This window comes from Corvus moneduloides, chromosome 10 (assembly GCF_009650955.1).
Source record: "Corvus moneduloides isolate bCorMon1 chromosome 10, bCorMon1.pri, whole genome shotgun sequence".
Taxonomy (NCBI): Eukaryota; Metazoa; Chordata; class Aves; order Passeriformes; family Corvidae; genus Corvus; species Corvus moneduloides.
Window position 1 is genome coordinate 17,394,931 of NC_045485.1, and position 24,362 is coordinate 17,419,292.

The 24,362-nt window shown below is 42.5% G+C and overlaps 1 protein-coding gene across 1 annotated transcript in view; it reads right to left on the reverse strand.

The window, feature by feature from the left end:
* LPP (LIM domain containing preferred translocation partner in lipoma) overlaps positions 1-24,362 on the reverse strand; it is a 333,633-nt gene that overhangs the window by 68,258 nt on the left and 241,013 nt on the right. Inside the window, 2 exon segments of the mRNA XM_032119009.1 lie at positions 15,600-15,621; positions 15,623-15,724. Coding sequence (XP_031974900.1) covers positions 15,600-15,621; positions 15,623-15,724 — 124 coding nt within the window.

The following is a 24,362-nucleotide window of genomic DNA, read 5'->3' on the forward strand; positions in this document are numbered from 1 at the left end:
AGGCCAGATGAGCTGCTCTCCTCAGAGGCTTGGTGCTTGCTCACTGTGCACCAAGTGGGTTCACGCAGCTTCTCCAGCCACTCCTCCAGCTGGGGAGGACCAGCGACTGGCTGTCCACAGGCTCATGCTGCTGCTCAGTGCAAGCACACCTTAAACATAGATCAAATTCTCCTGAGCTTTCAGCTTTCTTACAGAGCTGAACCAAGATTGCAGACAGAAGGGACTCACACTGATATAGACAGCAGTCTTTATGTCTAGGCCAAAAATTGAGTTATCTTTTATCACATTCCCAAAGGACTGTGGTTGGGTTTGCCACTTCCAGCATGAAAGAAGGCTCAAGGAGCTCAAGCAGTGGGCACAGCTCTGGGATGTTAGGTGCAGGACAAACACAGAGCAAACAATGTCCCTTTTCAAAAAGAGTTTAATCTCCAACTGGGTCCATGTTGCACAAGGGCACTTCAAAACCACTTCTGCCCCCTGCCCAGCCAATCCATTTCATAAGCCCAGGACAGGCACCATCAGTGTGTTGAGCAGACTCAAGTCCAGCCAAAAATCACATCCACGGCTGGGCATGAATGACACAATTCACTCTTCCATAGCCTGACTGTGCTCCAGCTGGGTATTTGGCAGCTTTTCTCTGCCTCACTGGGAAGGCAATAGCATGAACTGATTTTTACCAAAGGCTCTGTTCAGTGGTGAAGATGAAATTGGCCTGAGTAATGGCAAAGGTTTTGAGACAGAGATGCTTCCTGTACTATTGGCTCTGGCCTACCAACCTGGAATTGCCTCCTGCATGCCTGCCTGGGGAAAAACATCTGACAAACCCCAAAAAACAGGGAGGGAACTTATCTTCCCACTGCCAAAAAGTGAAAAAAAAAGAACAAAAAAGTGAGGAAAAGGCTGGATCTGACAAAGAGTAGTGTCCTGAACAAATGGCAGCTCTCACAGGCCCAACAACGTTAAGGCCTGAGGTTTTCAAAGGTGCCTGCTGCAGTAGAAGATGTCACACCAATTTTCAACCAGCACCTCATTTATAAAGGTCTTTTGAAAACCCCTGCCTTTCACAATCCGGCACCAGCCCAAAGCTTCCTTGCTGTTTTGAAACACGCGCTGTCTGTGTGTTGACAGCAGCCCTGCCATAAATCACATCCCTCAGCCACTGGAAACCACCTCACCTGTAGGCTGAGCATCCACTGTTCCTTGCAATGAATTCCATCACTCAAATTTCTCAGTACCTGGAATCAACTAATGCTAGTTTTTTCCTCATTAAAGCAACCTACTGGACAGAGGTTTCCTTCTTCACCCCAAAATCTGAGAACTTTCCAACCAGGTACAAGGAAGGTCCAGTATTTGTTTACTCTCTTGGACAAGAAACAGGAACTTTACAACCTGGGATGAAGAAGCACTCTGATTCTACAGGGGACATTCAATGTTTGCTCCTATTCAGAATAACCACATATGTCATAACCTTAAAATGTGACATTGGTATTGACAGCAAAAGTCCTTTTAAAAATGTCATTTGATGTTAGTGACACAGTATTTTATTAGACGGATGTAATTAAGCAATAACTACAATTCTGCTCCTCCTTGGGTCATGGGACCTGCTTTTACTGGCCAGGGTAGATGGAAAGTAATTTCAAAAATAACCTCCCAGTGGCACATGCTTCATCTGGAGTCCATCATGGAGCACTGTAATCAAGTATCCACAGATCATTACTCTCACCTGATTGCCACGTTCTCAGAGCTTGCTGCATAAGGATATCAAAGTTTTCTTGCTTGGCCTCCATTAACAGGTGAATTAGTGCAAAATATGAGATACTGATTTATAACAATTATTATTTTATTTAAAGAAAGTATGTGGAAATCCATCTGCACAATTGAATGTGTCACTCTCACACATCCTACAGCTTTTGATTCAAAATTAGCAAGGCTTAAAAAATAGTAAGTTAAAAAAAACACCATAAAGCCAAGCTCTTTAGTGGAACTAAGTCTGATCTGTTTGAGGTGGTGGTCTAGGGCCTGTTGACTAACAGTAGGAGACACGAGAATTGTGAGTACTGATCCATATTTTATCATGATTAAAGAGTGTCCTGACATGTCACCTTAAATCCTCTATGAGGAGGCTCTGGATGTTGACACAGCATCTACAAAGGCATGCTCAAAATACTACTCATCACACTTCTAAGATGGAAGGTTCTTCCTGAATTGGCTTCCATGCTAAGGGCACCAATCCCTGTCTCCTGAATTATTCATACAATTCATGACTTGAAAATTTTGTGCCAATGGAAACTGAAACCCCAAAAGCTTTCCATTCTTATGACAGAGCTGAACCAATTGGAAAAGACTGATTCAATATCCAGAGCTCATGATGAGTTCTGCCAGTCCAATGTCCTTGAGCGGGCATTAGAAAAGGCCATCAGCAGCAGAGATTGTAAGTGTTTGCCAAAAACTTGGTGTTGGAAAATGTCCTAACATGCCATACCAATGACGGCAAACTCTGCATGAGTGAAGCTGGCAAATCATTGTGCTCTGAACTTTTCATGGTGCTCTTAACTGGTTTTCCTACATTCATGGGAGTTCACTGTGAAAACAGTAAGGGTATCCAATCCTCATTAAGCACTTTGATGTGACAGTAGGGAAACTGATGGACTTGTTTACATGTGATAATGGAATAATTTGAAATCCACTAGACCTCCAAATTTAGATCTGACGTACACATAGGGACAGTTTATACAGCCTGATTCTAGCTGATGTAAATTTAGTCAACTTCTTTTGAATTTTATGATCAACACCAGAAAGCCAAACACTGGTTTAAGTCAGTTGGTTTCTACTTGCAACATAAAATGATGCAGCCTTATTATGTTGACAAAGTCAGATGTGATAGGTAGGTCAGGGAGGCTGTTATTCACACCCCAGCATAGGAAAAAGTGTGGGAGACTTTTGTCCCAGTGAAAAGCTACAACTTACAAAAACCTTCAGAACTGCAGAAACGTGAGACTCAATGCAAACCTTTTGAGACTTCAAACGTTTTGGAAATTGCTTTCATAGTTTTCCATTGTTCTAAACATCCCCTCTGCAGCCTCTGCACAGACGAGGACCTACAAAACAAAATGCATTATGTAGCTTGTGGGAAGTCTACAACCATGTTGTAGACCAGATGATTCCAGAAGAGTTCGAGATAAGCTTCAGATCCACGTCCAAACATTAGAACACCTGCAAAACAGTCTGAATTCCAGTATTGCTTCATGAGAAAGTCAAAGGAACCTCTCCGTAGCAAAAAAGAGAGAGACTGCCATTTTGGAAATCACAGACTAAAGACTTATGAACTTCTTTTCATGCAGATGAGCCCTGTCTGAGGTAAGAAGGGTCACCATGCAATATTCCCACCTAAGAGTGACACAAAATTAGTAAATTGCCATGGGGAAACAATATTAATATCTCATTTTGGCAGTCTTACTTGTGCTGCATATTGTTCTGTTCTCCCTGTCCCCAGAGCACAAGAACGAAGCATCTGCACACACTGATGTCCTAAGAGTTTAGGCAGTATTTACTCAGCCAGACCTCTAGCCAAAGCCGATGTCAGTTGGGGCATCTTCTCGTCAACCTATTGAGGATGTGAGCCACTACGTGTCACAATTAGACCATGCTCCAAAACATCATCCTGTGGAATGTTGGTTCTTCTGAACAAATTGTTCTGCAATTTCTCTAGGCTAGAACAGCTCTTGTAATCAGACATTTGCTGGATGCACACCATTCCTACTTGCTGCATAACAGCTGTTATTCATAGTACCAGGAACTTCTGTCACTTAAAAAGGACTCAAGGCCACAGGTCAGCCACCTTGTCTTCCCTGAAAGTTGTGCTGCAAAGGGCAATAGGCAGCAGACTGTGTTGTGCACACCTTGCAATTGTACAAAACAGAAGGAAGTGGAGTCTGGTAGACTTGAAACAGTTATGGCTCCTCACCCAATGTCCTGCTGTAATCAGAACAAAGAAATAACAAAAACCCACCAAGATCCCAAGACTAATTGGCTTTCTATGAAGTATTGTTTTGTTTAAAAGACCAAGCCACACTTAGATCAATGGGCCTTACAAACAAAAAGCCCTTTACTCATGAGCAGGCATGACCAGAGCTAGCTCAGGGCACCGATCCCCAACGCAGAGCAGCAATGTCCCTCTGCCATAAGTTTGGGGTGGCCTCTTTTCCAAAGCCTGTCTCTTACCCTCCTGATGAAGCTCCTAAAACTTGCATTATCAGTGTGGTTTTTTTGCCTAAGCCCTCAAAAAGTATGTGACTCTTCCCTGTGTGAGTGAACAGAGCAGTCTCCATTCCTCACTCAATCTAGAGAGTGACAAGCTTTCACTGGGAACTGGCCATGTAACTGACACAGACCTTCTGGCTTTCCTCAGCCACCCTTCTGACAGAGGGATGCCACGGAGATGGCAGTGCACCAGCTGTGCACATCTGCAGTGCCACACACTCCACTTCCTTCACCTTTTGAATTCTGCCTGTGAAGAAACAGTAGAAATAAATCTGACCATGAGCAACCTCCATTTTTCACTCCCCTCCCCTTCTTGTTGCCTTGCATGGAAATTGAATATACACAGAATAAGAGGTGATAGTGGTTTTAGCATCAGTAGTGGCCTAATGGAACTACACAAGCACAGCACACTGAAGCCTGTGCTTTGCCATTTTATCTTTAGATAATGGTTTTAGGCATCTACAGCTAAACAATGGAGTTTTTTAAAATGTCCCAACCCAAACATCCACTGTTATTGTAGCTGTACTTTCCCAGTCCTGCCCTTCCACCATACCTTCCTCCCTCCTCTAAACACACACATCAGATTTGCCAGTGTTGGAGAGAGTCACACTTCTTGCGCAGGTATCGAAAGCTGGATCAGTTGATGTGAGATGTTGAGATGGAGAATGGGAAAGAAAGGAAACACCATTAGAATCAAGACTCCAGGTGGTATCCTACACTCTCTCTATATATGTACACATACACATTTATTTATGCATTTTAGGATTCTCACTAATTTCAGCCACGGGACAGAAATGAGAAGCAGCTGCCCAGCTTGTGGAGATGACAACAAGAACATATGACCAGAATTAGCTCCACATTGGCAGTGATGATTGCTAGGATTTTCCTGTCCAGAAGAGCTGGCTTCATATGACAGTCCTCTGCACAGCATAAAGGACCCACATTAGAGTTCTTTCTAAATGTCTCCCTCCAGCTCAGCCAAACACAATTCCTTATCTCATGTGATTACAAACTCTGCACTAAAAAGAGTGGAAAGTCAATATTGTGATGTCCCAGCCATTCATCAACACAAGTGAAAATTGAAGGTGAAAGGCTTCAGGTTTTCTACAGTTTTTTTTGACAGTCACATGCTGAATTCACTTGCCTTTCACGGCAAGCACACAATGAGGAAATAGACATTTAAAAAGCTGGGTTTTTTCAAGTGTAATTTTAATGACAATAAAAGCAAATTAAAACCCCCACAAAAAGTATCCCTTCTTTCAAACCTGCACTCACAAAGAACGCAGCACATCATCTGCCCAGCCTGTCCCTGACAGTACAGACAGAATCAGAACATGTATTGAGCAGATAGTAAGTTATTAACCTCTCAAGATATTGTCTGGAACCAGAATTTGTTGAGGAAATTGTATATTAAAGTTCAACACTGCTGCTAAACTGAACACAGCCTGATCCACAGCTTTAAATAGACAGTTTAGCATGGCTGGGACAGTGATTTGGATGGATCTACAAAACAAAATAATTCACATCCCACATCTAGCTGTCTTTAGCAGTGGACAGTGCTTAGGCTGCGGAGATGGTTGTACCCACACCTGTAAACTCTCTCCAAATGGGTCTGCTATTGCCAGGGGTGTTCTACTGAACAACTGTGTTCAATGGGGAGGTACATTTTGTCAACTGTCAGAACCCATGTCACTACCTGTGCTGTCCCCTTTTGACCCTGGTGCTGTGAATACAGTTTTTCAGAGGCTTGGTTCTTAGCTCACACTTTCAGAAGTAATTATTTCTACATCTCTGTGCATGTCTTGGCAGACACACAAGGAAAAAAAACCAAAAAAAAAAGCAAATGAGCCGATTCCTAAATGAAAGCTGGTGACAAGGGATCAGATTGGTCTCCCATCTCCGCTTTGCACACAGAGTGATCCTATTGCTATTGACATTTTCCAGTTCCCTCAGTGGGGCTGGCTCAGGCAGGGCCATGGGACAAGCACGGTGCTTTGCCACTCTCTCCTGCTCAGCTGACACAATCTGTGCTGGCACAGTCCAGGCAGGGGACATCTCAACTGCAGGTTTCACAAATCAAAACAGGTTTACTCTTGGCTGCTTGTACCATCCTAAATGTCTGCCAGGGCTGGCTTCTCAGGATGATCTGCCTGCCAGTTTGAGATGACAGTCCTCATGACTTTTGAGCAGCAGTTGTGACCTTGGCTTGTAGCCAGAGACATGAAAACATGCGTTCATAGACATGACACGATGAAACAGCAAGGTGCATTTGGAGACATGAAAACAGTGCAGGCTTACTAAACACCAGCAGGAAAGTTTGGCTACTTTTCATTCTTTTCATTCTTTTAATCCTCCCCTACCTCTTTGCACCACTGAGAATCACTCTGTATTGATTATGCTGACATTGACAGCAGAGCTGGAATTTTTTTTTTTTGCATCTCGGATGAGAAAGTGGGGTATGATTCATCTCACAGAATCTGAGTCAAAGCAATTCCTTATAAAAAACGAAAAAAACCAAACAGTTTTGATGCATTTCCATCAGAAGAGGCTGGAGAACACTCAGCAAATGAGACAGTCCTGTTTAATTCTTCTTTTACCACACTTCACTGCTCAAGATAAAATCTGTCCTTTCCCCCCACTGGAAAATAACTCATTTTGAGTTAATGACACTAAAATACCCCCAAAAGCTACTAGCAAAAGACAAACCACCCTATCAAAAAAGACAGCATGAGACAAATGCCACCAGAAGAAGAAATAACAAATGCCACAACTGTGCCCCACTTCCATGGAACAGTGATTGCTAGAGTGGAAAGTAACAGATTACTATGGTGAATTATCAATTTTCCTAATAGCCTTGAACTATCTAAATGCTGAAGTGTGATAACATTAGTGGGTACATTATATTAACAGCAGTTAAAATGATCAAGTGTGATCCTGGAGCACTTTCCCCCCCCTTTCTTATTTTCATAGCCTTGTTACTAACCCTGGAAAATAGGGCTTCTGCTCTGCATGCTGGGAAGAGCCTTCAGACTGGTTGTGATTTCTTATCAGACAAGACTCACAAGTCCATTCTGGTTGATTTTCACATAAAATAAAGAGTGTGGCCACAGCTTTGGGTAAGGCATGGAACTCAAAGGAATTCTAGGCTCAATTCTCACTTCACGACTGGATCTCGGCATGACTCTGGGTGAGTCATCTTAATTCTGCCAGTCAGCCCCTCGTTTGTAAATTAGGGACAGTAATTTCCTGGTCCTTGACATATTTTCAGTTTTGGAGCTCTGGGGGAGCACACTGTTCCTACTCCATGTTTAATTTGCACATAGGACAGTGTGACCACAGCCTTGGATGCTACTGCAGCACAACGAGCCCTAATGGAACATGGGAGCAAACTGCAAATTTAGTACATCCAGCTTCCAAGGACAGGTTGAGCTGTTTTCAGTTTTAAAAAGCAAAGAACGGGTTCATTTCTGCCAGGTCATGTACACAACTAACTCAAAACAAAGAAATTAAACTGTTTCCATGTTATTGGGACAAAGATTTATCCAAGACTGCATGGCTGGAAGGGTTTCTAACTCCAGCTCCAAAACTGAATGCCTGTGCCTCACTTGACAACTTAGGCTACAGTTCATGACAAAAGAATGTCTTGAGGCTTAAAACACTCCAAAGCTTTATCTGAAGTTGAAAATTATTTCTATAATATTCAGACCAAGAAAAACATTCTCACTCATTCATAGACAACACGCATATGTACACTCCCTCTCAAAGTACCTGTATGTGAGAATTTAGAGTTTATGATATCCTGGATGGAGGAAACTCCTGGTTGCACTCATCTCCATGAAACAGGAGAACCAACTTCTGCATCCTGCATGTCCTAGACTACAGTACTATCTTCAGCTCCTGGCCTCATCAAGGAGATTCCCAACTAGGGGTCCTCCAGGTACCACAAATTTGTGGTTTTCAAAGGATGATGTGACATCCCACAGAGAACCCCCAGAGCCCAGCCAGCCACATTTCATGTGGAGAGGAAACAGCCAGCAGGTGGGTCCCATTTTTGCTTTTTAATGACCTGAGTTAGCTACTGCAGCTGAAGACTTGATGGCTCACTATCAATCCTTCAGCCCTTTCAGTCCACAGAGAATTTACTTTACTTTGTAAATTCATCATGAACAAACTGGATTGTCTTTGAACTGTTTTTCAAATTAAGGTAAAAAGATTTGGTTTGTTTTCATGTAGGACTCTTAAATATGGGGGGGTTGGCTAATAGCCTCACCATTGTTCAAAGGTTTTTCTGAAAAGAGGATGAACTTTCCTATCCATCTGTACAGCTCCTAGCACACTAAGGGCCCTCTCACAACAAAACAAGTATCTACCACCTTTATGGATTATTTTTTTTCATGGCTATGTTAGTTTTTTAAACATGCACAAGAATCATGTAGAATACAGCTGTACTTTAGAAAGACACACCCCTGAATTTCATTATCACATTTCACTCCTCTTAGAAGACAACAGGAAAATTATCAGCTTTTATTTACTAACTTTCGGGACAAACCTAATTTCATTCATGGCCTGAAACCCACCTCTCTTTCACAGCATACAGGTGATCATGGCAAACACTTTGATAAGTGCTACTTTGGTATTATGAACTTACTCTCCATTGAATAACTTCTGCATTCAAAAATCAGTTCTGTTTAAAAGTAAGAATATATCTATGTCCTGACTGCCAGAATCCAAGCTAAACCAGGGAATTAAAAAAAGAGTCCATGCTGCTTGCTACCTGTTCCAGCTGGGATTTTACGACCTACAGTTACAAAGCATAATTGGGGTTTTGATGTAAGATTTAGATCCCATCTGTGAAGTAGTGGTGGTCTCTGAAGTCTCTGTGCTTCAGAGAACACTCATGATGCAAAGTCTTGACCACTCTTGTGTAGGTAAGAAGAGGAAAAAAGGAAGGTGAGTCCTCCTGCCTCCTGGCACACGTGGGTGCCAGGTGCCCAGGCTTACAGGAGTGCAACATTCATTTCTGACTGCTACATCTGCTGCATCTTCATTAAAAGATGTGCACTCAAGCCTTTATAAGGCTAAGATCCCTGGCATAAAAGATCTAGGTGCTTAGTTTCATAAAACATGTTTCCCAGAATTAATACAGAGTAAGATGTGGATTAGATCAACATCAGGAAGAATCAAACGTTTGCATCCATTTCCAGTCTTCCAAATGCTTGAGAAGCAACTTAGACGAGCTCACAGCCTCTTGCCTTTCTCATGGCTAGAGATAAGTGCATGTCTAAAGATAAGTCCAACCAGTCACTGGCCTCCTCTTTTTCTCTTCTTCCTTTGAAAACTGTGGGCCAAATTCAGCCTCTAGGTTGCATTGAGATTATCCTTATAAATCTACTCTACCCTGCACCTGCTGTGCAAGGATGCCAGCAGGCACAAGACTCCCCAAAAAAAAGCTAGACAAGGGTGGCAAGTATTGACAGAAGTGAGACTGCAGAAACAGGCTCTGAAAGCCATTTACCAAGATAATTAAAGCCCCTGGGGAGCAGAGGGAGGGTGACTCCCCTTGCGGCAGGCCACAACAGGGCTGCTGGATGTTGCTGGTGCTGCACTGTGACCTCCCTGAGCAGAAGTTGCTCCCAGGCTTTGTAGCCTGTGCACAAACGCTGGAATATGGCTTGAACATAAAAAATAATGACTTGAACTACAATGGGAGAAAGGGTCCCCATTATATGTCTGTTCTTCCTGCTTTTGTGAGCGGTTACATAATAGAAAATGACTGTCGGCTCATCAGTTGTTGAAAGTCTAACCTACTATTTTCTGACCCAGATGTTGTTCAAATGAGGACAGACACCATCTTGCAGCAGAACCCCTGCCTTTAGACAAAAGACACATCACATTACATGGCAAAATTACAAAGTAATTATGCTCTTGTAATAACAATATGCTTCTTTTAATGATAACCTTTTCAGAACAGATCTAAGAGTACAGGCAAGATATGACAACTTTCAGTTTCTTTTCTGGTGGTAATTCAGATGAAACCAAGTGGCTACTTACGCCTCTTAGAGGTTGCAGACATACCTGACCAAGACTGAAATGGCAACACAGACCATGTTCAGTTTAGAGCCCCTAGAAACTGTGCAGTGCACAGAGCCATGTCAAAGGAAACAAAGACACCATGAACCAAAGGAAGTCATACCTGGACCATCCAGTGTGTCTCCTCAGCTGAACCTCCTACGACTCAGCCACGCTCTCTCCCATACCTGACTTGGACTGCTACCTGCTAACCCATGTCCTGCCTCTCAAGAAGTAAAATTAGGGAACACACTCAACACTGTTTGGACACCAGGTCTCTGGTCCTACTGAAGGATTTTTAGCTTATGAGTGGAAGCCTAATGGAGATGCAAAGCCAGTGATGGGAAAGGTTGGCAGAGCCTTGGCAGATTCAATACTGGTGACACTTACCATTCTTTAATCTTAACTGTGACCCGGCATCTCAAAGAGCCATTGGAGATGAAGGCTTCTCCATGGGGGACACACACATGACTGCTGCTGCTAATCATTTCTGGCAAATTTGGTGAAAAAGGAAAAAAATTAAGTTTGAAGAGGTAAAATGATCTGCCACAGGTGAAGAGGCCAAGATGAGAAGTAGAAAAGGAAGTCAAACCTTCTGTTTCTCAGCTTTGCTCTTCAACTCAATTCTGCACCATCTCTCCCACTGTCAAAGCCAGGGTACACAGAAAATACACAAAAACCCCCTATATATCCTGAATTATCAGCTCAGAGTTAAATCAAGATTCCTTTACTGTACAAACTGAGTATTTCCCACAGGGATGATTTTAGCATCTCTCTCATCCCCATGTGCATCCCTACAGCATGCTGGAACTACAAAAGGAGACTGCTACATTAACCAATACATAAACTGCTGGTTTTCTTTGGTAGCTCTGAGCATTTATGGTAAAATACCAGTGAGAGTTTCTTCCCACCAGTCAGGGAAACGGCTGTGGGGAGTGACTCAGCTGGGACATAGTCCAGAAGGCAACAGGAGATGAGGGGGCCCCAATGGCACTTTTCCAGTCTTAATCAGCACTGTCTGCATGGTGATACAGACTGATAAGCTGCCAGAAAGTCATTTCTTTCTATAAGACTTTAAACAGTGGTCCAGAACAGTTGTGATCTTTGTGTGTGTGTATTTGGTTGGGTTTTTTAAAATGCAAAATCAAGGGCTGTAATTTCCCATGGCGGCCAACAAACAATTTTGATAGTTTCATTTTAATCTCCTATAAGTATCCATTTCTCCTCCCTCAACCTTACCCGCTTTCCACTCCACTAAGTATTATTTTTTCAAACAAATCAGGCATGCCTGTCTACAATAGCACATTTATCAACAGGGAGGGCTGTGATAGAGAGAAACTATCCCTACTGCACAGAGCATAAGACATTTGGGAATCCTTTCTAATAAAAAGGGATTTGATTAAAGACAGCCAACTACCACAGATCAGCAACTGAATCATCAGTCAAGAAGGAAGAGCAGCTTAGACTTAAAAGACTTCAATTGCTCACCTGCCAAGGATTTCCCAGGGGTAGTAACTCCACAAGTCACTCTAGAAACTATAGGCGGGTAAGAGACCTATACCAAGGATTGGGGTGCTTAGGCTTATTACAGTAGTGTGGCCTTAACAAAGTTAAGTTAGGCAGAATACCCAACATGCACGTTAAACTCCTAAAAATTCACAGGAATTTTTTTTTAAATTATTATGCCTAGTGCTGTTTCCATGCTTAAGCACTGCCTTGCCAATGGCAGCTAGAGGATTTCCCAGCGACGGGATCGTGCTGCTGTGATAAGTCCTGGCAACACACAGCTGCCAGCTGTGATCTTGCTGCTCCCAAGCATCTCTAGCATGCTGCTCCTGGCTCCCACCACACTCCCAGGCTCCCCAGGAGGGCAGTGTGATCCATGCCCTGCCGCCAGCTGTGTGTGTTTGTGTGAGCAACTAGTGCCTAGAACAGTTCCCCCAACTCCGAAACCACCTTCAGTGGCCTCCACCCAGGAAGCTGCAGAGAGGTGCAGTGAGCACAGAGATGGAAGTGCTGGCTATCCTGCTCCTCAGCTCAGCTCACTGGGTCTGCCAGCAGTACCAGAACAGCATTTCCAGGGCAAAGAGACTACTTCAGTGATTCCTACTCCTCTTCCTTCCCAAGGAATCTTCACCCTGCCCACTGCTGGGCAGATTCTGCTGACTACAGAACCAAGATGGCTTGATCGAAAACCAGAGATATGGCGAGTGAACTTGCAGAAGAAAGTTGGTTACAGAAAAGATCCCAAAGTGCTGGCAGACCAAGTAAAAATGACCTTTCTCCAGCCTGACAGTTCAAATGTAATTATTCCAATAAATTATTTTCACGACTTAATATATTAACGCCTTGCAGCTTTCTAGCAAGGTTAATTAGATTCCTCAATTCAAAACCTATCTGCTCTTAAACAACTTTTAATATGCTGAAATCCAGTTTTCTAAATTCAAACTAATAAAAGTGATTAGCTGACAGATATCTGGTATGCTACAATTACCATGGCATTTAGACCTCAGGCATAAGATATTTAATGCAAATCAGAGTCAGTGTCCTCTGCCCATTTGTTCCTTTTTGGATTATTTGATCAATGTGCCATATGAATCCTGTACTGTCCACACTACCATGCTAAACAACTAAAGAACAAGGGCAGAGATATTGGTTGAGACAGTTAACCAAAGTTGAAAGACTCTTTTTTTGCCTCCTACACTTAATTTGTTCTTTCCACATGAGCACGAAGTTATTGAAAGGCACTGGCTGACAGCTCAAGTAGAGATGGGTATTTAGTTCTGACATAACCAGAATTAGTACAAAATTCCCAGCCTGCACTGCCGTATCAGAAACCTTCATCCACTGTGACTCCTGAGACCCGGGGAGGAGCCTGGCTGGAACAAAACCTAGGAAGATGAGGGAAGCCTACCTCTTTGTACCTAACCATAAAAAGCAGTTGTGCTCCAGCATTCTGTATTTTCTTAGATAGATACTGCTCCCAAAAGGCTGTATGGGGCCCAGCATGCTTAGAAAGCCGAGCAGATGTTTAGCCCAACACATGGTTCTTTGGCACATCAGGAATGCCAAGGCTGGACACCACCTCAGAGACGAATTTCAGTGGCACACAGTGCAATTAAAGATCAATCAGGGCGCAGTTTGTAATTACATATGACCTGCCCAGGGTCTAAGGCTGTTGTTTGATTTTCCCACTGTGCATCATGCATGATTGTTCCATCTTTGATCATGCTACTGTTTATACAAATAACACTGGCAAAACTTCTGAGTGCTCTGAAGCCTCCTTTCCATTTTCTCATCTCCTGCTGACTTAAGAGCTATTGGCGTGGCATTGGTCTGACCTCCCATCTGATAGCCAAACTGAGTCACCTAACACCGAGAGACTTTATGTTCCAACCCTTTCAGCTATGCATCCCTTTTGGATAAAGAAACTTTGATGTACCACCCTCTCAAACAGAGCAGAGCAATCTTAGTCATGCAATATTAGTCTGCAAAATCCGAGCTTTTCAGCTTCATAAATACAAGTGGTAAACAAAACTAAAGCATCACTTCAGGAGCAATTTCCGAGCTGTGAGGAAAATTAATCACTAGAACGGCTTATCAGGGTAGGTGGTTGACTCACCATTGCTCGAAGTTTTTAAGATAAGATTAGATCTTTATTTTTTTTAAAGTCATGATTCAATCATGTTTCTGGAGAAAACTGAGAGTAGGATATTAGGCAGTATAATGGCAAGGTCCTTTCTGACCTTGGAGACTGTGAATCTTCTCTGTTTATCTGCCTGCCTTCTTGGGCTAAAAGGAAAACTGGATGGGCTTTGGTCCATCAACCAATTCCTAGCACACAGTTCTGCATTAAGAAAATTGCTGTAATCAGATCTCATGCTTCAGGGGCTTCAGCCATTTGCCTGAAGAGGGCAGGAAAAAAGTTTCTCCCTCCTGCCTGCTCAGCTAATGGCTAAATATATGTTATGTTTATTTGGCTGTTGCTTCGTGTTTAAAACATCAGAGAGTGAACCCAAATAGCAGAGATGAAGTCAAACACAGCAATGCAGAAAATGCTCCCTGGCTATTTCAGTTAGCCATTCCCGCTCACACCTCAGATCTGTGATAGTCATCAGCTCTGATGACTATCGGTATTTACAGAGAAGACATTTTGGGTATTAGGGCACAGCCCACAGAAGGTAGAAGGTACTGAGAGAGAATTGGGACTGATACTAACCCCACCTACAAGGGTAATGTTTGTTTGATGAGAACACCGTAACCTTCTCATATTATCGGATCCTTGCCACTGCAAGATCCTTGTTTGTTAGTGAAACCATGGTCCCACCCACTTTTTGATTAAACCAGACCATGAAAGTTTCTTTAAGCCAGAAATGTTTTGGTCCAAGCAAACTCTACAGCAAATAGACCTGGGGGCAATCTAAATGAAGTTTTGAAGAAATGATGAAATAAAGGAAGATAAAGAACTCAAAATGAATGGCCTGCCCCAGTCTTTAACTCTACAAACTACAACTGTTTGTTTCATAATAACATTATTACCCAAGCCTGTAAGAAACTAAGCACACAGGCAGATGCATCAATTGTGCCCAAGACTCTTGACTTCAATGCAGAGTTCAGAGGCCTTATCGCTTATGTTTCATGTAAAGGCAAGATATAATTCTACACCTATAGATGCCTAAGATAATTATACTCTATACCATTTAAGAAGGAAATTAGATGCTTATCTTTTCCAGGCAAGGAAGACGACACTGTTATGAACCAATCAGTCCAGATTTGTCTTACTTGTACTTGATGGACCCAGTTCTGGGTCCCCATGTATAACCAACCTGATTGACTCAAAATGGATTTCCTTTTAATCTATGCCAGCACACAGAAAAAGAAGATCATGCCTTGGAAGCAGAACACATTTACACAGCCAGATTTTTCTGCAGCTGCAATGAGAAGGGATGGGGCAGGCAGGCACGACAGCGACCGCACCTGAATTCAGACTGGTAGCCTGGAAGTTGGGGACAGGATGGTGTGAAAATGAACCAGACACTGAAAAATTCAACTTTATATCCAGAAAGACTATAAACATACAGTGAGTGAGCATGAGATTTATGCTGAAATTAGAGAGGAATTCCTATGGATGATTACACTTCCAGCCCAAGCATGGAAAGCACATCCATCAACATGAGTGTCACTATGTTACCAGTGCAGCTGTCAGGCTTCCCATTATTGAACCCAGTAAATACAGAAGAGGGGCCACGGACACTTGTGACATGGCTCACCAAAGTAGTCATCAGAGGGAGGAATTCTCCATGTCATACAGCATTTTCTTGGTCAGATGTTCCAGCTCATCCTCAGGCCTGAATGCAGGAGTGCTTGATGCAGGTCCAGAGCTTGGATATCCACTCTGGAAAAAAAAAAAGGGACAGCCTGTGATGTGATTATAAAAGCATTCACACAGAGTAACAGGGTATATTGGCTGTTTAGTGTTGAACTTCATTCTTTGTCTTACTTATCTTGTTTTTAAGACCCAAGGGATTCAAGCAAGTAAACACCTCACTTATTGTAATGAAAATGGACTCTGAAGAACATCCAGTGAAGTGCTATATATATCCTCCTAGAATGGGAAGTATCCTGTGCCTCATAATTAGATGTCTACTGGGTAGCACATAATAATAAATAAAGGAGAAAATTATTTTAAGAATAACTTATACAATTGTTCTCCAAAACTGAAAAAGGCTTTGGAAGCATTTAAGTTCGGACTTGGTAAAAGTTTCCATCACTTAACAACACAACATGAAAGACAATGCTACAGTGGTAGAGTATATAGACAGACAGGCAATCCTAAGATGCTAGTTATGTTTTCTTCTTGTTTTGACACAAATACTACTGTTAACATTAGTGAGATCAGGAGCTGGTCCACAGATTTTTAGTACTAGATATACAAGGTTTTAATATGTGTGTAGAAAACTGAGATCTCTTGGCCTTCATAAGCCAACAGCTGCATACAGTATTGGCAGCCTGTCTCAGAGTCTTCTCCCTGGAAAACACCAAAATATGGCATATTTTGAGAAGTACAGAAATAGTTTTATGCCTAGAAGTTTCTTAGAAGAAGTAAGTTTGGTGTCTGGTAAGGAGAAACTCGGTCATTTCAGGATTAAAAAATGCTGACACCAGCTATCCTTGTGTGCACTGCTTTCTTGAAAGACTTGCATATAAAAACTAACTTATTTATAAAACACATCATTTCAGTAAAGCAAATTATTCCATTGATTAATTGCTGCCTACATCAAGTATTGGCCCTTTGATATGAAACAAGGAAGCGTTTTTCCATGCTCCATAACTACTTAAATGTGCAAGAAAATATAAATCACCGGAGCAACAATACACTGACCACTCATAGAAACTACATCTGACATGATGAATCTTTATTGAGCCAGTGATATTCAACAGAGAACAGCAGCTTTAAAGCACTGCACTTCAAGAGAATTAACTATGTGCTTTCATGCTTTTTTCTTTCAAGCAAGAAGGAGATTTCAAATGAGACATCAATCAATACAGCGAGGGTCTCAGAATGGCACTTTGCAATAATACTTCAATCATCCACTCCCAAAACCCAAACACCTGCATGCTCCTGACCCTGTCATACTTATTTTTCTAGGGTCCATGCTAAGGCTGTGCCATCACCCTTCTCACTTGTTGGCCTCAGCAGGTGCCTGTGCTCCCTCGAAGGACTGGATTTGCTGTACACACATTTGATGCAGCAGCTGCACCCACTGCCTGCCCAAAAAACTACTCTGTAGCAGAGTAGCAGCAGTTCACAAGGGAGAGGGGTATATGGTCCCCTGGGAAAAAAAGTGTACCTGGAATAAGCCCCAGGCTGGATGAATTTCCCTGGAAGGGCTGTGCAAGGTCTGTCTGCCATACATTCAGCCTCCCTGACTGAGAATGCAGCCTGGACCTAACATACATTCAGGTTTTCCACAGATGTTTTCTTTCTTTTTGCTTATGATTTCTTTCTGAACAACATTTAAGGATTTTGTGCATTTTGCCAGGAATTCTAGTTGCCTAGCAGTTGTTCTGAGGAAGCTGTTGAACATCTGGAAATGCTGAATGTCCCCATACAGAGCAGTAACCGTTTTTGTACAAATGCAACCATACTGATGTGTTTGGGTTGCCACAACTTACTTTTTCACATGGGAAGGCAGGCAGTATGGTGCACTTGCATTTGCCTTCTAAGTCGTGTCACCTCTGTGGGATTTTGGTGTGGAGAAGGACATTCATATGACTAGAAGTTCTAGAAGCAGGCATTTGACCCAGAACACCCAGATTCCCTTGACCAGTGCTTTGTGTCTTTTTTTAGAAGGGATAGTCTACAACTACTTCATTAGAAATAATATGTAGCATAATCCTAAAAGAAAAAGTTATTAATAAGTCAGTTAAAGATGTCAAATGTAAAACATTTAATCTTGGAAACAACCTGTTTTTTTCCCTTTGCTCTCTTGTTCCTAAGAGCTGATCACGGAATCTTGCCTGAACATGTATTTAACACAGCAAGTGCAGCCAAGGATTTATTAGCTTGAGAAATCAATCTGGCAACTGATCTTCTAGATGGTTTTATTCCAGGTATTGTAACCTATTTCAGTTTCCATGCAGAAAAGAACAACCATTGCCATTCCAATCACAGAGACTCCTTTCCTAGACTTTGCATGGGGAAGACAGCACTGTCTGAAGCTGATGATGGCCCCCATCCCTGTATTTCCATTAGTCTTCACCAGCCTCTTCTGCTGGGCTCTGTCCACACATCATCTGAAACACTGCCTTTACCCCTGGGCCCTGTAATATAAATGGACCAAAACAGAAGGCACAAGCCACAGTCCTGTCCACAGAAAAGGGCAGTGAGGCACATGGAGCTGAAGTGATTTGCCCACCATCACACACGGGCTCTAAGGCAAAGACAAATCCTGCATCCAGGCTGCTGGGAGCCCCACGCCTTCCAGCCTCACACACAGCCCACGGGGGCTGTACCTGGCATTGCAGACCTACACTGAACACTCTGCAACCCAAAGCCACTGCACCTGCAGGCCACCACCAGCCAGGCTTTGGCAGGAGGCGACTGAAGCCTCTCCCTCTTTTGCATGCTGGCTTCCCACACCTCCCAGCTGGGGAGCCCTCCATGCCTAATTTACAAGAGCTGGACTAGGCCCTTTAAAATGAAAGACCAAAATCTGCAGATTTTCAGTTTGTCTGACTCTCTCTGGTTTTGGAGGCCACACTGTCTCATACACACAATAAATGGGCTGCTCTCGTATTTTATCTACATTGCACTTTTCCAAACCAGGCAGATTGCTTATCCAGTACCCAATGTCAGCAGAAATAGCAAATACCAACCACAATGTTATGAGACACTTTAGCTTATTTTGACTAAAATGCCATGCTTTTTTGACCAGCATTTAAGTAGTGCTAGGCACATCTTTTTCCTCCTGCCATGGCACATGCTGACTACATGCCTCCAGGAAAATGCATTTCATGCAAGATGAACGTGCTGTTGAGTTTGCTGGGGACATGCACACACACAAACATAGAGAGAAAAGTGTATCCATAGTCCAATATAAAATGCTTGTTTCAGCAAAACAGTTTCCTTCCTCCTCCTTTGTTAGGTCAGGGTAAAAATACAACTCTGGCTTTCCTTACAAAACAGAGTTGTGGTGGTGTTGTTTATATGAAACTTCCTCTATTTTCTCCTCATCTATACAATGATCAAGGCTGTCTAGAAACTCAATTTGCTGTCTGATCTACGAGTTAACTTCATTCTCTTTTCTCCATGATGCCTCAATGCATACAAATATCCACTTCCTTAGCTCAACACAGCTCAAAGATGGGAAACTGCGTTGACTTGCAGACCCGGAGCACCAACTCTGTCTGGCTAACCACAGGAGCATCAGTGATGAATAAAATGCCCCATGAAAATGGAAAAAGAGGCTCAGCAAAAAGCTGGCAGAAGGGACTATGCTTTGGAAGCACAGGCACCAGAGTCCCTCCTTTGCTACTGTCATCAAACACCAAGCAACTTCAGGGAAGAGAAGACTGCAGAACAGCCTCAGGAAGAGAAGAGGAATTGCAGTAGCATGTGCAGATGCAAAAGCATTCCTGAATAAACACTGTACTGCTTAGTTGGGATGTTAAGGAAAACACCAGCACTCCCAGGGTTAAGCCCTGTAGCAGAAAAATAGCTTCATGCTACAAAGGGAAGTGAGCTAATTGCTTGTGCCACTATCAAAACGCTGCAACAACATCTGTCTCATCTTCCTTAGTAAAGTTCAGTTCCTGAAAAGCCAGGTCAAAAGAAGCAGTCGTGTGGAATCACTGCATAATTATTTTGGTACACGAAGCTGATACTTGTCTCAGTGCTTCCCTGGCACATGTTTTCTACTCCAGACCTGTCTCTGATGTAAGGACTGCCCAGAAAAGGGAGCTCTGCAATCAGTGTGGTGCATTTGCAAACAAGAACCTTCCCCATCCCCACATAAATATTTACCCAGATGGGTAAAAAACTGCAGTGCGAAATCTGCAAAAGACATCTGAAGATGATGCTGTGATGAATGCACCATCATTGAGAATGCACTGTATGTGGTCATTTTTCTTGTCCATTTGCAAATATTGTAGAAAAAGCTTCTTCTCTCTGAGGTGAAAATCACTTCAATTACATGTTCCCAGTTAAAGAAACGTGGAAATTATCTTCTTTTCAGAAGGTAGAATTAGCCCAATTTGGAATTGAAAGGCGGCCAGAAATATCTTTCACGGATAGGTTACTTTCTCTTCATTTTTTTCCTCCTGGTTCATCTGCATAAAGTTAGTCCTTTCACTTCACTCACCAAAACTAATCATCAGTTAAATAGTATTGCAGCATTGTTTTTTATTCAATGGTTTGACGAAGACCACACTTTTTTGTTAAGTTATTGACTGTCCAAAACAATTGCAAACTTTCTGAGCAAGAAATCCAGCATGGTGCCACATCTCTCATGAGTTGTGCTCCCAAAGGAAGTACCAAGATTGCCTACAGATATAACACAGTTTATAATTAAGGCCAACTCTTACAGAGGAGATATGCTAGAAGAAAATGTTTTGATTCTTGATTATTTTCCCAGCGAAAGGTTACAGCTGCCAGAGTACATACACATTCCTGAAAAGACTATTTTGCTGGAAATCCCTGCGGCGCGCACTTTCCTGCGTTTACTCCTGGTCAGAGGATAACTCATCAAGATCTTCTGAAGAAGCTGCCCTGCGTGAGGAGATACCCACTGACAGCCAATGCTCTCCAGCCCACACCAGAAGACCAATATCACAAGTCTTGGGCTGCCAGGGAGAGAGAGCTCTTCTGGGACATGCCAGAGTGGGACAAGCCACCAGTTCCCTCAACTGCCTACCTGCCCTGCCATCCCTTCCCACAGCAAACCAGCAATACAGAACATGCAGTTCTGCCAGCAGAACACTCATTTGTTTAACAGTGCCTGGCTTTGAAATAGGACAGTTTTGTAACTGTTTTCAAAGCTCGAGAGGATATTTTTCTTTATTTTTAAACTTCATTATTGCAACTGTATCCTCACTTAGCTATCCATGCACACTGCCTGTTCTAATCCTGCTAAGCTCTTAGTTTCAGTGATCTCTTGTGGCATTAAGCTACACAGAATTTGAGTAATAATAACAATAAAAGTATTTTCCTCTGTTTTAACTTCACAGCCTGCAATTTTGCAAAAATTGTCTCTTTTTTTTACACTCTGAAACTGGGATGCAGACAGGTAGGAAGGGGAGTTATCATGTTGAAAGTTTTAAAAGACAATAGAGCCAGAATGCAAAATCACTATAGAATTGAGAAGTTTCCTGGACTTCTGAAAATCAGGCTGCTCATACAGATATCTATTTTGACTCACTAGAGCAGAGCTTTTAGCTTACAGTCACGAACCCAAAATCTTGGTCTTTGTGTACTGATACTGAATTCAACAGGATCACCATACATGCACCCTAATTACTCTGTAAAATGGGTTTAACAATATTTCTGTCTTAATTAATCACTGCCTGCAGATGCTGTCCAAGCTTCTGCAATGTAATTGACTACACAGAGGACAGAACATTTTATTAAAGATCAAGCACAGTAACAAATGAACACGACTGTTTTGGTCCTTGGATTGTTCTATGCTATTATATGTAAACAGACTAAGTAGCTTTCTTTGCTATTCTTCATACTCTCCACTAATGTTTTGAATCTAGAAAGACTGGTTACTTTACTAGGTATTATAAAAACTGGATACTCTGTAAACACCACCATCTGCTTCTTGCTTCTGCACTGAGCATGACAGTGTTAAATGGACACCTTCCACTGCTATTCTGGCAAGTCCTTGCTTCTGCTGGACCTTGCGGACTGTCTATATATTCAGGGTTAACAGCAGATGTCTAGATTTTTATGAAGCAACATTGACCATTTCTCATTAGAAAAAAAACCAACAGTGGGCTAGATCTCCAAGTAGTAAATTTTTTACATGTTATCTCAGAAAACAGCAGATTTAAGCTATATTTCACATACAAAATGCTACATTTTTAATGTCCCATTGGTGCTTAAATGTGTATACAGAAACAAAATGCAGCAGCGCCTGATCTTGCCTGGGGCCTCTTGGCCCTATCATTACACAAATATACTTCACTTGTCAAGGCTTATCTCGTATGAAAATGGAAGCAGGCTGTTTTGTGTTTTTCCATTGACCCCGCTTATTTTGGTAACAGACATTTTAGGCACATTAAAAAAAAAGCCAGGAACTCAAGGAACAGCTGGATGGTACTACTGAGAGGGAAAATGAGGCACTACCATTATACCCATATGCAAATAAAGAAATCGCACCATTTAGCCTATGGTTTTTGGCTGGAAGAGCTCAGTCTGCTCCATAAAATTACATCAGGAGGTCCTATGCTTACTTGTCTAATTTGTTTCAAGATCAAAGGCTTTATTCTGCTCTAAGCTGCTTGCCTTGCCACATCTCTCTGGGCTCAGAGTCAAGCACTCTCTACTCCCATGGATCATCACCAGCAGTAAAGACCCTACAGGCTGCTTATCAACTCCCCTCCTCTTCCCATCATAATACTGTGGGCTTCCAGGATGGCCTTCAAAGCATTAATTAACTAAGCATTATAGTTACTGCTATCAACAGGTCAAAATCTGCATTTCAGAGTAGGAGCCATAAGCTCCTACTGCATTTCAGAGTAGGAGATAACAGTCTCAAAGCTTTGAGTCCAGAGCTGCACAGCAAAGTGCTGTACAAGAGTTTGAATTCACTTCTTGACATCTTGCTATCGATCCTGGGGTGCTCAGTGCATCTAGGCTCCTTGCCTGGTCAGGTGATGAGCCTCAAGACCTGTACAGGGCTCCCTTGTGCCAGTCCAAGGTGGCACTACTGAAAGACATCAATCTGTGGGGGGCTCCAGTGGCAGTGACTGGCACTTCAAGGCGCGGGTCACAGTCTCACCACCAACCAAGCCATATTCCCATCTAATAGGACAAGCACAGAGGCAAACCTAATAAAAATGGCAATGCTTCAGTATTCATACTGATGAAAAGAGATGTATTTACTGACACAGTACACAACTCGCCCAGATGATTCACTGCCACAGTGAAACAACTGCAAGAAGCACCTTCCCCTCCAAAGCCTACCCTTTCAGAAGCACCCTTAAAATCCAAGGAAATGATTGAGCTTTGCCTTTCTTAAGTTTTTCATTTGCAAAGCACTCCAGAAAGGCAGAGCTCAACCGTTTCCCACAGACAATGAGGAGTGACACGGTGTGACGGGCTCCCACACGTGTCCGGCGCGGTGGACCGCAGCACCCAGGAGCTCCCCAGCACTCCCCCCACCACCATTCACCCCCGGAGCTGGGGCTGGAACCGGCACCTCTGCCACCAGCACCACCTGCCCTGCGGTTCAGCTTCGCACCCCGTGAAAAAACAGGCAGCCCAAGCTGCAGGGCCTTAGCAGGTAACAAACACAGAAGTGCCAGGGCATCACTTGTTTCAAAAGAAAAATAAATCTCACCATTTTAATGGTACTAATTTTGCATGTGAAACTTGCATTCATACTGTATTAACAGTTTAAATATAGCTTTCTTGCCAGATGCCAGAATAGGCTAGAAAAGATACTTAAAATATGCAAATTATGTTTCTGTTTTAATACACAAAGAACCTAAAACTCACATCACTTTCCATCAACCAAGACAGGTTTTAATATAAGGTTTTTTCATGTGAAAACTATAACCGCAAACAAATGGTTAACCAAAAGTGTTTAAAACCACTATCTGCAGTCTCACTTTTAGTCAGCTGGGGACAATGGGCCATTACACTTCCCCAGGACACCAATGACTTAAATGAAGACTACATATTTTGCTTAACATTAAAAGATTTATATATATAAATTACAGTTAAAAAAAAAAGGCTTCTCAGACCAGAGTGGATTCCTTGTTCAACATCCATAGCATTGGAGGGCAAGGATTCCTGAGCTTTATCCTCAGCAATATTCTTAACCCAGTCTGATCCTGCACCCTGCTGTTATAAATGGTGTTCATAATGCTTGGCTGTCTCAAGAGAGTTTGGGAGTCTCAATGAACTCTTCATTACAAAATGGCTTTGAGATCCTTGAATGAAAGGATGCTGAATGAGTACAAATCATGACTATTATTAATTACCTTTACTAGCCAAAATTGTGCCTCCTTTCAATTCACGATGTGCCTACATTTTGTCTTTTAAGATTATAACATCTTCAAAACAACACTGGTCTCCCAACATGCCCCTCAGCAGTCTTGTATAAATAAAAGTAATAATAACAATATTTGAGGAAACAATAATGTGGGCAAAAACAAATTACATTCTTCCTGACTCAGAACTTCTTCCTTATGTCACAACTAGGAGATTTCTCCATTTCACTCATGCTCTGATCCCAGAATCACCTGTTCTTTTCCTCATGTGTAGCCGCTTTCAATTCTAAGAGCTTTCCTGTTCTTCTTTAACT